The following is a 15,112-nucleotide window of genomic DNA, read 5'->3' on the forward strand; positions in this document are numbered from 1 at the left end:
AATCGCTGGTTGAAGCAATGGCCGCAATTTGTTGCTTCAAATTCCATGGCTAAATTCTGTGTCAACTCAGGTAAAGAGAAGCACAAAAAGATTAGTCAGAGGCACACAAGTGTGCTCTTATCAAGAACCACTTCAAGTTCTGTAAATTGCAGGATCTAGAACTAAGCAATCTTACTGAAGTGTTTAAGATATTGAATGGTTTGAGTAAACTAAATGCTGATGGCATCTTTAATCATTCTTGGATAACACATGTAAGTAGATATACACTTAAACTAGAAAAGAGAGGTGCAGGACAGAGGTGTGGTAAATTACTTTTTTCAGCCAGAAAGCAACTGAACATTACAATAAATTTAATTTAGTATTGTGGAAGAAGTAGGTAGTTTTAATAAATTTAAAGGATTGGACAAATATTAGAAGGGATGGGAAAATGAAGTTGGTATTTTTTTATTATTTTTTTTTTATTGCTGATGCTGCATAAGCTTGCTTCTTTGCATCATTTAGCCATTACTAACACTAAGTAGGCAAAACAATGTAAGAAGCATGGCACCTCACATACATTCATATCGGTAACATAAAAAAAATAAATAAATAAAATAATATAAACATAAATGAAAAAACCTACCTTCACAAGTGGAATGGAAATTGTTCCATTTATATCCAGTAAGGCACTTTTCAGAGGACTGCAACTCACAACGATATCCCCCATAACTATTAAAGCATGTCTCTTTATAATGGTCACAATCATCTATCTTTTCCTTACATTCATCAACATCTAAAAGAATGTTATTATAATTAATTTCCTGATTATACAAAATAAGGGGGGTTTTTTTTTGCCCTTTTTCTAACAATGTGAAATTCTAATTTATGACAATTTTTTTCGTTTTTTTTTTTTTCAATAATTGACTATTACACTCTAGTAGTATTCTAACAACAGTATAACAATCAATCTACTAAAAAAATAATAACTTAGGTGTTACAGATTTTTATGACAGATTTTAATATTTTCTGGATTTCAGTGAGGCATACCTAGTATTTGAGAAGTTGATCTGTAACCATTTATCATGACTAAAAGGTAGTGCTGGTGGTTACAAATGTAAATAACAGTTCGATTTGGTAAATGCAAACAAATGACAGTAAAGTTACAGTAAATGTTATACTCAAGGCTTAAAATGGAAAATTTTACATAAGGAATGCTAATCAGAATGATACATGAAAACAGTTTATGTACTGTACACAGTGTTCTAGCATCCATTCTGATCCCTGCATGCTTAGCACAGTATCAGATAGAATATCAATACATGTACTATGAAGAAAAAATACTTTCAAATTATAAGATAAAAAAATTAACTATTCTTCTTAAGGAATAGTTATAACATGGTACGTGCAATCTTCATCAATTTATAGGATCTTTTGATTTTGATAACATACCCTAGGGAAATACAATTGTTCACATGTAACAACAAAGGTGGCTAAGTTTAGTTTTTAACACTGTTATAACCTGTCACACAACTGATGAGTTATGTGGCTAGTTATAATGGCAGGATAAAACTTTGGTTGTGTGGAATTAAATCTATTGTATGTGCACATCAGCAGTTTTTGTTTATGGAAGAGTAACCACAGATTCTAGTTGTACCTACACTATCTCTTAATCCTTAGATGTTCTAAAGTGGTATCAATCTGGTCACACAAATTTTGTGTAACTAGCTGCAATTTGTATGCTAATTCATGAAATTTACTGAATAAGTGACAGAACTGAAAGCAAGAAATGTAATATAACCCTTTTTGCATGGATTCTTAGCGACAAATTCAATCATTAATACAAGTTGATACAACACTGCTTTATTAATATTTCTGGATTGTAAAATGATTATTTATTTATTTATTTTTTTTTTGTAAAATCTTACATTTTAAAGAATTCCAGATGGCAAAATACTGGATTTTATAGAGTTTCACAAATATTAATCCTGAACAAGTATGTAAATACAAGTTCCTAGAAAATTAATAAATTCCTTAATAAACTCCTAAACAAGTATATAATAGTGTATGTAAATTTTATGAGACTAATAAACTGTACTGTATTATTAACAATACAATACAGTACAATTGTATTATTATTAATAATATTCCAGAAGAAACTCAAGTTCCTGGTAGCTAATGAGCTGGTAAGATCTTTCTTTACCCCAGAGGCAATAACAGTTGAGAGTCAATTGTCTTAATCTCAAATTGTTACAATCTCGTGTGTGTGTGTGTGTTATTTTATGTTAATGTTCATTACATCAAGGTATCAAAGGCCCATTTGCCCCAGGTTTAGAAGCTTACAGCAAGAATATTTATGAATATTTCTTATATACATTATTTTTAGTCATTATCCCTCTAAGCATTTTAAAAATGCACTTATTTATTCATTACGGTAGTATTAGTAGTGGCAAATGATGCAAGAAAGCATCAGCCAAAAAAAAGTGTATTTTTAAAGAAAAAAAATTTGTAACAGTAATGTTAGCATAAATCAGTGTTTCTCAACCTTTTTTTTTTTAAATCGCCCCTAAAGGGCTTTTTAGACAATTTTTTTTCCTAATCAACCCCCATGAAATTTTAAACAAGAAAATACTTTATATTTACACTTTTTATTCAACAGAATCCCTGAGTCAGATGCTTTTTAGCTAAAAGTTCAATATTCAGTATAATGTTAGTAAATTTAATTCTAATGTCTCCTCTTGAACATATATCAATTCTGTTTCTTTCCTTTATTAATATTTTATTTACTGAACTAAAACCACTTTCAACCATATAAGATACAGGAAAACAAAGAAGTACTTTGACCATTTCAAGACCACTTGGTGGATAAAGAAGTTTAGTTATTTTTGATCCTCACAACTCAGCCATTCCACCTTTTTCAAATTTATATTTGCAGTTTCATTACACTTTAAATCAATGAGCTTTTCTTGAATTTCTTCACTAGCAGACCCAGCATTGCATCCAATTGGATCTAACATCCATGGCTTCACTTCAAAAGAAAATAAATCTGAACATCTATTTTTCATTTCACCTTTTAAAGAACAACTGATCTGAATAATTCTTAAGATCATTCTCAATGAGAGATTCATTGATTTCAGCTAACTCTTGCATACCATGAAATTGTTTTCTCATTAAATTGCTTTCAAATATTTCCAGTTTTTCAGTGAAGACTTTCAATATGCATTTGCAGTCTATCACCATAATTAATTTCCCTTGAAGTTATACTTCATTAAGTTTCCAAAAAATCCAAGCCATATAGTATGTGTTGTTTTTGCATTTTCTGATCTCCTTTGCTAAACCTGTATCTCCTTCGCTTTCTAAAAAACTAATTATCGTATCAAAAAGGTTTACAAATCTTGTTAGACAGTCAGTTTCCTTTAGAAAGCCATCTGACTTCTGTAGGCAAAAGAAGCGTCTCACACACAGAGGCAGACTGAGTCAAAAATTCTTACCGGGGAAAACTTGTAGCAGCCTTGTACTAGTATTTATGACCATGTTGTGAAAAAGTGTATGTGGGGGGGATTACAAATAACTAGAGTAATTATCTACTCTTATTGTGATTTTCTTAATGATATACTTTCTCATTGTGATTTTCATGCATATTTTATTCAATAAATAGAATGTTGTATCAGAGATCAGAATGTAATATTGAAAATCACACCATCCTCCATCAGCCTCCAGCCCACCGCCACCGGGGTTTCCTTGGTAAGTCTTATGGCCAGTCTGCCTGTGCTCACATACTGTTCTTCATTATCAACACAAAATTTTCTAAAAAGGCGATCGTATTTGATATGCGAGTTCATTTTATTGATGGTTTTAATAACTATTGTGAGAGATTAATAAAGAACTGGACTACTATTTTTTTTTAACCAGATGATGTCGGTGCACAATGCAGTGTATTGTAGGAACTTCGGGATATGCTTCCTTTAAGTGGGCTTATAAAACCTTTATGCCTTCCAACAATGGAGGTAGCACTACTAGTGGCACAGGATACCAAATTTCCCAATGGTACTTGTTTTCCATCAGTAGTTTTCCCAATGATACTTGTTTTCATCAGTAGTTTTCCAATGGTACTTGTTTGACAGTAGTTTTTACAGCAGCAAAAATGGATGCTCCAGTACATCAGTTTCTAAAGATTTTAGAAACATCTCTTCTTGCAAGTTACAATCATCACAAATTTTGTGTATGTATATTTTTTAATCTATTTAATCTAATTTAATTAGCTTTACTTTACCTTATTTACACTACTTAACCCTTTTTGTCACCCCTGGTTTGTGAAAGATGAATGATAAATGAGACAAAAAAAAATTTACATAAAAAAATATATAGAAAATGTAAGAAAAAATTATAAAATATGAATGAAAGTAGAGTGAATGAGTGTATTATGAATTGTGTCTCTCTCCCCAGTCCCCTCATCAGACAAACTGATGGATATGTGGCCCATTAAGCCCTCCAGTTCATCTAAGCAGACATGGTGTCTGCTTAGATGAACTGGAGGGCTTAATGGCCCACATGTCCATGGTGTGGGATGCAGACACTGGTCAGATTCCTAGCCAGTGTGGGGCAAAGCTGCCTAGCTAGGAACTGGATCCCTTTTCCTATGCCCCATCATTCCTACCACCTGGGGTAGGAATGGTGTCTCTCTCTCTCTCTCTCTCTCTCTCTTCCCCCCAACCACCTTCCCCCCACCCTGGGTAGCCCCTTTGCCTGGTGGTTTACCTCCACTGTTAACTTTCAACTCCCACCCCTGGACCAGGATGGACATTTTGTTTTTCTTTTTTTTTTGCTCTTCCTACCTGTAGCCTAGCCTTGGCTACCTCAGGGTTTGCCCCACGAGAGCTTACATTTCCCACTATCAGGCCCACCTCCTCATGGCACTGGATAGTAAACTAGAGGTTTTTTGTGTGAAAACATAGGCTCCTAGGCTAAGAACAATATAACCCTCACTTACACTACACAAATAACATAACCCTCACTACCACTACAAAAACACCCACTAACCTACATAAATCTGGCCTTTATAGTAAATGAATTCATCACAGAGTTAAACACGGAGTTGGGGGAACCCCCAGAGCTGCATTACAACACTATACCCATCAATATCTAATAGCAATACTCTTGTAGGCCTTAGGAGGAGACAGTAGTATGATTGTGAATGCAAGGTACAGTGATTGACAGAGTTAACAGACTTCCAGCATGAAATGATAATAGAGTGTGCCATACAAGCAATACAATGCATGTATTGCATTGTACTGCATGGCACAGAAAGCCCCTAGGGGGCCTTCTGTGCCATGCAGGTTGAATTTCTTCTCATCCAAGAAAATAACTACTTCCACTGCTTGGGGTCCATTTGACATGCTCCTAACGCCAAATTAATCAGGCCTTTTTCATTTTTTGTGTAAGGAGGGACTTCTTAGGACAACAGGCTACAAGTCCATTTTTGAAAAGGTGTCTTCTGAGTGTTATTGCACTTGCTACCACTACTGTATGTTCTTCCCATTCTAAAAACCGTAAAGAAGCTTTACGGTTTTTAAAGCATAAGTGCTTAAAAATGTGGTCCTGTTTTGGCATAGAGACTTGTTTGCGTCTGGTACCTTTTTTCCTATCAGCAGAACCAGTATTCTTGAGTTTGAAAAGAAATCTACTCACTGATTACAAGACACTCTATAAGCAATATGACGCGAAGGACATCCTCATGTAAAGCAACAATAGCACTCTTTCTTTGTGGCATCAACTGTACGTAAATCGCCATCCTGACACAACAAGGAATGACTGCAACTCTTGCAGAGCGTGCTTATATAGCTGAAAGTAACAGTTAATGCAATATTATGCCATCACCTACGCATGTCAATCTTATCTGATGCAATCTGTAAGAAATATTTCCATATACTTATGTTATTCGGATGACAATTACAATTTTAAGGGGTGATGCACTTTCTGTGAACACCAGTGTGTGTGTGTGCATGCGCATTATATACTATTATTCACTTCTGTTTCAAATTTGGCATGCCAAGCAAAAAAATTTGAATACAGGCAGTTCCCACTTTACAAGATTTCGCTTTACGAGTTCTTTTTTACGAGTATCAAAAAAATCGAAAATATGAACGAACATTAACTGTAATAAATAAATGCTAAACATTCATAAATATGTCATTTAAAACCATGCGCGTAGCTATACAATATAGTACTACTGTGCATGTGTTTGTTTCTTCAGGCAGAGATAAGGAGGGAGGTCCAATCCTTAAAGAATTTTGGAAAGAATTACACATTTTAGATACAATAAAAATAGCAGAACGAGCATGGGACAAAATTACAGAGAAGAACATGAAATGTGTTTGAAATAAACTCTGCCACCAGTTTATTGATAATGTTGAAGGATTTCAAGAACCAGAAGAGACCATACAAAATGAAACAGAAGCGGACGTAAATGTTCTAACCAATTACAGCTTGAGGTTTGTACAACTGATGTCACTGATCTGTTTCAAGTACAAAACGGAGAGCTCACAAATGAAGACCTCACATTGAAATGGCAAAATGTGAAGAAGCTGAGGGGGGAAGAAAGTTTAACAGCTGAAACTCCTATTCGTTCCTTCACTCTCAAAGGGCTTGAAGAATCTTTTCAACACAGAAAAAGCAATTGAGATTTGAGTCACAAGATTCGAATTTTGAGCGCACTAGAAAAGTTACTACAGATTTAAGAAATGCTTATGCATGCTATCGTAAAATTTATAAAGAAAAGAGAAGACTGTCTTGGAAACAAACGACTCTTAAAGCATTTCTGAAGAAGACGACGACTCTTTGTGCTTCCAACAAACCAACGATGAGTGATGAACCATCAATGAGTGTGCATTTAGTCGGTGATGATGAAGAATAAACATTCTTTAACGTTTGTATGACATAAATAATTTCTTTATTATTATAATCTGCTTGATTTTAAAGGTTATGTTTTCATTTCTTTGGATAAATAAATCATTGTTTAAGCATAAATTACTGTTTTGCTGACCTTTATTTAACATTCAGCATGAATTGTTGAGGAGGCTTCCATCCTGCAGTGGGTTGATAATGGCTGCACTTTACTTTTACGGTCAAATTTCATTGTGAATGTAACCCCTGTTTTTAACATTGCATCTATGGGAAATAAATTCCTACTTTATGAGCGCGCACGCTAGGAACGAAGTAACTCAAAGTCAGGAACTACCTGTATTACATATATTGCTAACTTTCTATCCCAAATAATTGTGACTCTCCATGTTTATTATTCAAAAAAAATAATAATGAATCTTTCAAAAATATGTCACTTACAACCATTAAAACCAGGGATATCTCTGAATCAGGGGAGAGAGTTCTATAAATAACTACAGACACAAAAAAGACAATTCCAAGCTTCATAGCATCAGTACCAGTCATTTCCCATGCTAGCATTACCACAAGTTAAAAGCAGAACCAATGTGGTGGTATTTTACCTTCTTGGTGTACTCATGCTAACTCTGGTTAAATTATTTTTTAAAAAAATTTGAAAAGTAAAACTTTGTCTGTATTTAGGAAGGTACAAAAAAATATCAGAGGTTTTTACCTTCAACCAACAATTAATGTGGGGCTCATTATTTTAAAGATACAGTTCACAAATGTAGCCCCAGCACCACAATTTGTACTGGCCTCCAGATCTATACACAGGGTTAAATGAAAATGGGCTTAACTAGTCATAATAAGTTTCTTTGGAAAATCAAGTTTTGTCTCAGATTAAGAAAACTGGGTAGTAAGTTAATTAGCTAACATGTTGATTTGGTTTTGATTCTTGAACAAGCTGTATCTTGTAGAAATATTTATGTAATTCTTGTGACAAAATGCAGTTCAAAGATAAAGTATTTAAAGTTCTAGGGGAAGATGTTGCAAAGCTTGATAAGGGCTTTATGTTACAGACATTTGTACTTGCTGCTTTTTTTATTCAATTTCTATTTGAAAAGTATTGTTCAACAATTACAGCAATTGGTGAGCTGTCTGCTTAATATACTAAAATCTTCCACATCCATGTGTCAACTTGATTTAAAAAAAAAAAAAAAAAAAAAAAAAAAAAAACATTATTAGGCATGAACACATCAATGGAATAATTAAACTGAAAACCACAGTGTCATAAATATCAGTCTGCCGTACATGACATACTTATTACTTTCCTTGGAACCATGGGACATAGATTCTGCAGGAAATTGTATAATTTTAATGCTCAATAAAAGGGTAAAATAAAAGGCAATAGGATTTATTTAATATCTGGTTTGTTAAAACAAGTACATATACCAAACTGAAACCATCTTACCTACACAAGTAAGTGAATCATCATCATATTTTAAACCAGGTGGACACTGTTTTGTTGACATGGAAGAACATAAAAAAGAGCCAACTGTATTTAAGCACTGCTCTCCTCTACCACAAATTTTGTTTCCCAAAGAGCATTCATCAATATCTAAAAGAAAAATAAAAAAAGAATAATAATACATTTTTGATACTAAATTTGTTAAAAAGAGCATAACAAATTGTGTTGAAATGTCATAAAGAAAGGACTAGTCAATCTATTTTTAATACAAGACTGGAATTGACTAGTAATAGGGAAAACCTGCATTTAGAATGAAATATGAAATGAATATTATCATTTCACATTTCATTCTCTCAGGGTAGGTGTGTGTGTATGGGGGTTTATGACCACCCGAGTTCAATTCAGTAGGAGTCGGTGGTGTGCTGGTAAATTTTTAACAACCAGCTCACCCTTTTTTAACAACCTCTGCCCTCTTTGGAAACTACACAGCAGTTTCTCCCTTTGTGAGAATTACAACTCCGCAAAAGTATAAAAAAATTCAATTATCAGTAAACATTCGCTTAATTTTTCCTGAGCTGCTTCTTCTAAGGGTAATGACCTTACGAGATTCATGACAATTATAGAAATGCAAAATCTTTGACAGCCATCGAGTATGGGAATGTTATTTTAAGAAGCAGTGGCCCAGGCAAAATTAGGCAGATGTTTGTTGAAAATAATATTCCTGTAAAATTGCTAGCAGAGATAATCACTACACAGATGGCCGTGAAAGGAAGGGGGACGGAGAAAGGAAGCACAAATGGTACCAAAAATTATGCCCCAGCTGAATTTTCCATGTCACTATATACAAGTTTATCAAATCACCCAAATGCCACTAGCCATTGTGGATTGAAGTATATGCCACTCTATAGTTTATAGCCATTATAGGTTTAACAACGAGATCACAAAATTCTTGAAAATTTAACAATCGACTCATGCAAGCCAGTGCGAGCTGAATCCAGCACATCAATGAAATTAATGCGAGATACTATAAGACTTAAAATGGAAAATGAAATGAATGATGAAAGAACTTATGAAATCGGCATCAGAAAATATGCTGATTTCATAAATTCAAAAAATTGATTGGAGCAAATGGTGAGGAAACTCGACATGGGTGGCAAAACTTTAAAATCAACTAGACAACTGTTTGTATTAACATGCAAGTGAAAGTAATAGGGAAAATAGGGAAAAGAATATTCTAGACTTGATCATTACCCACGAACCAGATGACACAAAAGTAGTAGATGATGCATGTGATGCAAGAAAGCAAACTTATGTAACAACAGCCAAATTAAATAAAATAAAAAAAATTTCACACATCCATTCCTTCTAAAAGTTTGTCCAGTTTCTCCTTGAATTTATTTAAGCTATCAACTTCCACAATGACAGATGGGAGTTTGTTTCAGCAATCAACCACCCACTGGCTAAAGGCAAATTTCTGCACATCTATTCTACAACTGTCTTTCTTCAATTTGAATTTATGCCGCCTCAGGTTCATAATCTGAGCAAGAGGAAGAATCCCATCAGCACTGAGAATTGCTCAATCCATTCAAGGCCTTCAATCAGATCACCTCACAGGTGCCTAGTCTCTAGATGCTGCAATTTGCAGGACTTAAGCCTTTCTTGGTAAGAGGATCCCCCCCTTCATTCCCTTAACAACCGTGTTGCCCTTTACTGTATTCATTCTAGCAACTCTACATCCTACCTATAATGAGGCCTCCAGACCTATACACAGTAGTCAAGGCATGGCCTGACCATTGCTTTATACAAAGGAATAATCACCTTTTCCTGACGAGCAAAATTCCTGTATATGATTGACAATATCCCATAACCTGCTCTGGCAGCCTGTCTGCATTGCTCAGAAAACTTCATATATCTCACTGAACAATTACTCCCAGGTCTTTTTCACTGTCTACCACCCTAGGTGTAGTACCACACAGTTGGTACATTCCTCTGGAGTTACTTCTATCCATATGCAGCACTTTGAATTTGTCAATGTTGTTAAACTTCAGTTGCCACTTCTCAGCCCACCTGCCCAACTTTCTAGATTTGTTGCAGTAGCACACTGCCATTACTGTCATTAAAAACCATGCCAAACTTTGTATCATCTGCAAACTCTGACAATAAGCCTAATATACTAATATCATTGATAAATATACAAAACAACAGTGGGCCCAAAACAAAACCCTGTAGGACTCCACTAATAACATTAATCCACGAAGAGCAGCATCCATTGATTATCATTCTCTGCCTTCTCCCACTCAACCACCCTTTTACCCATTGTAGCAAAATGTTCTTAATACCATACTGCTCCAATTTGTATAGATATATAGTAGACTTCCATGTGCAACAGTATGAAAAAGATTTCCTGAAATCCAAGTATATGATATCAAAATTATTTTTTGCATCTAGTTCCTTTGAACCACATCATAGTATCCAATCAAAAATGTCAGACAAGACTTTCCCTTAACAAACCCATGCTGTGTCTAAATTATTACTGCAGTCTTGTCTAGATGATCCTGCAATACTTCTTTAATAAGTGACTCCATTATTTACCCTGGAAAAGAAGTTAAACTAACAGGTCTGTAATTATTCGTGTCACCCTCTGATCTCCCATTGTGAATTGCAGATACATTTCCACATCTCCAGTCTGTGGGGACTTCCCCCTGACTCCAAGGATGCTCTCATAATTATGACTAAGAGTTTGCTTACTTCCTTGTCCACCTCCTTTAATATAACTGGATAGATCCCATCCACCCTGGGTGACTTTCTTATGTTTAACTTAAACAATTTCTCCTCCACTTTACTCTGAGTTATTACAAAATCATTAACCTGCTAGAGTTTAATAAGCTTCTGTCCTCCACTTCCCTACAGAATTCCTCATGTGTGAATGTAGATGCAAAATACTCATTTAGTTTGTCATCTATCTGAGCAGGATCATCAACAGTTGAACCATCGAAATTAAGTGGACCAATCTGATTCATCCTCTTCCTTCTAGAGTTTATATAAGTAAATAAGTCCTTGCTGTTTTTCTTAGCATCCTTTGCCAGAGAATTCTCATAATCTACCTTTGCTTCCTAATCTCCTTTGCAACTTGATTACAGAATATGTACCATAGGGTTCTATATCACCTGATAATTTATATGCATCCCATGCATTTTTCTTTTCTGCCATGAGTCTCGTTAGTTCATCTGACATCCATTTAAGCCTAAACCTAGAACTGCATTTCTTAGTTGGTATGAAAAGCCTAGTAGCTTCCATGATTACTTACTTGAATGCTTCCCATATAGAATTTGCTGTTGGAAACTCATCAGTTGGTCTCACTGTATAGAATTTAAAAACTGTCTGAGACCACTGTAGTCACCTTTACAAAGCAAAAACCCTTTCCTTTATCCCTGAAGGTAGTTACATCTTTTATTAAATCCCACATCAGTACACCGTGGTCACTCCACCAGCTGGTTCCTTTATCTGCAGATTTTTAATGCATGAATAATCACTGCTGATAATCAGATCAAGAGTATTCTCCATCTGGTGGCCTATTGAACATGCTGCTGAGGAAAACAATCATCCAATAAATCCACAAGTCTTGCTAGTGTGTGACTTACAAACCCATAAGTTCCAGTCTATATCTGGGAAGTTAAAATCTCCCATTATAAGACAATCTGATTTACAGGCCCACTATTTCTCTGTAGAGTTGTTCGTTGTACTCATCAAAGTCATTAGGCCTATAACACACTCCTACACTAAACTTTGCTTTCCCAGTGCTTATATCACACCAAACTAACATAACACTGCACTGTCCACCAATGTCAACTGGATACGCTTCCTTAAATTTTGTGTTGACTAACTAGCAGCATGACCTCCTCCTCCCTTTATATCTTTTCTGTACACATCACCAAATTCCAATTCTGTACTAGTTATATCTTTGTAACACCACGTCCCTGATGTCTCAACAATATCCACCTTTGATGTCTTGACCAGGACTTCAAATTAATCAAATTTATTTACTATACTCCTAGCATTGGTGTAGAGGTGCAAGTATACATGCACCTGTTCTTACTCTTAGTTACCCTAACACAGCCCATGTATTTATTTGTTCCGCAATGCCTCCAACCATTCCCTGAAAGCCCCAGCACTCTGCCTTCCAGGCCATTGCTCATTCTAATAGAAGCAGTGTGAGAATCACTTTCACCTCTGCCTGCAGCTACTGTTAATCATTTAGTCTGTGAATTCCCCCCTCCAAAGCTAGCAGTTTTCCGACCCACCTGACACTGCCTCAATAGCATCAGCACATATTCTTGCACCCTTTCTATTTAAGTGTATCCCATCCTTGTAGAAGCAGTCTCTCCTGTTAACTAGCACAGACCACGCTGAAAAAAAATTCTACCCCATGAGCTTTTCACAATCTCTCCAGGGCCGAACTGATTGACAAGGCTCTCGTCGTGTACTCCTTCCTATCGTGTCTGGGCAGAATTGCAGACACTTTCAAATTTAACCCTAACTCATGACTTTTTTCAACATTGACCAGTACTTGTTAAGTAAATCTGCAGATTTCTTAATGTCATTAGTTCCAACATGTTCAACAATATCACCCCTTTGTGCCCTTAAAAGATTATATCTGTTTGACAACATCATCAACTTTTGCCCCTGGCAGTCATACCCTTCTCCTATTCCACCTATCCTTTTTACACAATATATTACCCATTTCCTTGACAATGGAGTCACTGACAATAACTAGCTGCTGTCGGACCAGCACATTCTGCCTTGGAGATTGCCGCTGTACTGACTGATGCACAAGAGTGAGCTCTTGCATTGAGTTGGGCAGCTGAGAGCTTGTTGGGTCCCTCACTTTAATACTTTCGAGGACATCTACTTGACTTTTCAAACCCTCATAGACACTCATCAGAACGCTGAGTTGGTGCCTAATTTGTTGACACTTTCTGCACCTAGCACACACAAAGACATCCTCCTTGGCTAGATCATGTCCTGTTCCTGAAAGATCCGCAAACATTTCACAAGTTGCACATTTTTTTTAGGCTGTGATGCGTCAGATAATCATCCTCCGAGTCACAGCACTCCTGCCACTTTGTGCCCGTTGCTTTGCTGGTCTAGTCTGGGGCATGATATCTGATTGAATACTATTGATTAACTATTAAAATTAATAAGATTAATAAATTTAATTATTAATACTACACTATCTAATAGATTCTTAAATGCAGTGATACGTATTACGCTATCTAGTTACAGCTACCTATTTACCACAAAAATTTGAATTCCTTACTGCTCATTCTATACTATAACAATGGCAGTAAGATTCAAACAAAATAACAGTTTTACATATTATGCTATCTAGTTTTACATTACAGCTAACTATTTACCACAATTAAAAATTTGTGGTAGGGAAATTAAAAAATTCCCTACCACTCATTCTATACTATAACGATGGCAGCAAGTTTCAAACAAAACAATGGTTTTACGTATTTTAAGTAGTAACCTACAAAATCTCTTTCTAAATTAAAAATAACAAGCGTAACTAGGACTATAAAGCTACTTATAAAGTATGATATAATACAAAAATTAAGTAAATAAAAATGGCATTCAAAAAACATTTCTTGGAGCTTGAATTTCACTGCTTTCGCTTGAATTATGCTTGGCACAATGCCTTCTCTAATAGGGCTAACAGTACAGGAACCAATAGCAAGAAGCAATCACGGAGTTCTGGACAATGGAGAGAGAGGGGGGGTAGCAGTAGTTAAAGGCAAAGGGATGGGATATAATTTCAGGAAAGGAAATTATGATGGCTTAAGGTGCTACATGGTCTATTAACTGGGTAGATATCTCACAGAGAGCAAAAACTTAAAAACATTAATTACAGAAGATTTTAATGCATTTATACCATTACAAAAATACTCCATGAGGAGGAATCCAAGTTAGATGAATAATGAAGTTGCCAGATTACTTCAGCAGAAAGATGGTATGGAAAAGTTACAGAGCAATAAAAAGTACTGAAGCCTATAACAGATACAAATAGACCTGTAATTGTGCCACAGAAAAGGTTAGGCTGGCAAAGGCAGATTATGAGAAATCACTGGCAAAGAGAGAGCAAAGAGTGGGGGATAAGGAATTCTTCATATATATAAATGCAAAGAAGAGAAGGACAAATCAGATTGGACCCTTATGTAATGGACATGGGATAATAGATACCCCAGCTGATGCTGCAGATAAACTCAACAGTTACTTTGCATCTTTATTTACAGATGAAAAATCCTTTATGTCAATGAGAAATTACGGGACTGAAGTTAAAAAATATGTAATTAATGATATTGAAATTTCATATCTTTCTAACACCTTTTTACAGAGGTGTTTTCTGTGTTTTTATCTTGATTAGGTAGGGGCCTTGTTGGGGCCCCAGAAGAAATAGAATTTAAATTCTTCACATGAGTAAGATAAAAATTTGCAATGCCCTAAGTACCTCATCCACCACAGAGCCCTACGAGGGGACACCCAATCGTGAACTAGCAGGTACTGAGTACATGAATGGGACGCTAAATTCGCTTAGGAGCACCATACCCATGTTTCCAATAAGCCTTGATCCCGTCCCAGGACCAAAGGGAGGGAGACTTATTGGAACACAGTTGACCCTAGCAGTAAGAACCACCCGTCAATTGATCCCAGTTGGGCCGGTCAGGGACCACCCGTCTTGTCGAATGTATCAAGGCTAGGCCCCCTCCAACCACCAGGATCCCCCCCCCT

General features: G+C 35.7%; 1 protein-coding gene across 1 annotated transcript in view; it reads right to left on the bottom strand.

The window, feature by feature from the left end:
• The window catches only part of LOC150076217 (uncharacterized), a 385,004-nt gene that overhangs the window by 271,538 nt on the left and 98,354 nt on the right, over window positions 1–15,112 (bottom strand). The window contains exons 5-6 of the mRNA XM_090388025.1: window positions 8,327–8,473; window positions 623–772 (exon numbers count right to left, since the gene is read on the bottom strand). Of these exons, the coding sequence (XP_090244151.1) occupies window positions 623–772; window positions 8,327–8,473 (297 nt within the window). The remainder of the gene's footprint in view (window positions 1–622; window positions 773–8,326; window positions 8,474–15,112) is intronic.

This window comes from Mastigoproctus giganteus, chromosome 13 (assembly GCF_048544385.1).
Source record: "Mastigoproctus giganteus isolate SK-2022 chromosome 13, ASM4854438v1, whole genome shotgun sequence".
Classification (NCBI taxonomy): domain Eukaryota; kingdom Metazoa; phylum Arthropoda; class Arachnida; order Uropygi; family Thelyphonidae; genus Mastigoproctus; species Mastigoproctus giganteus.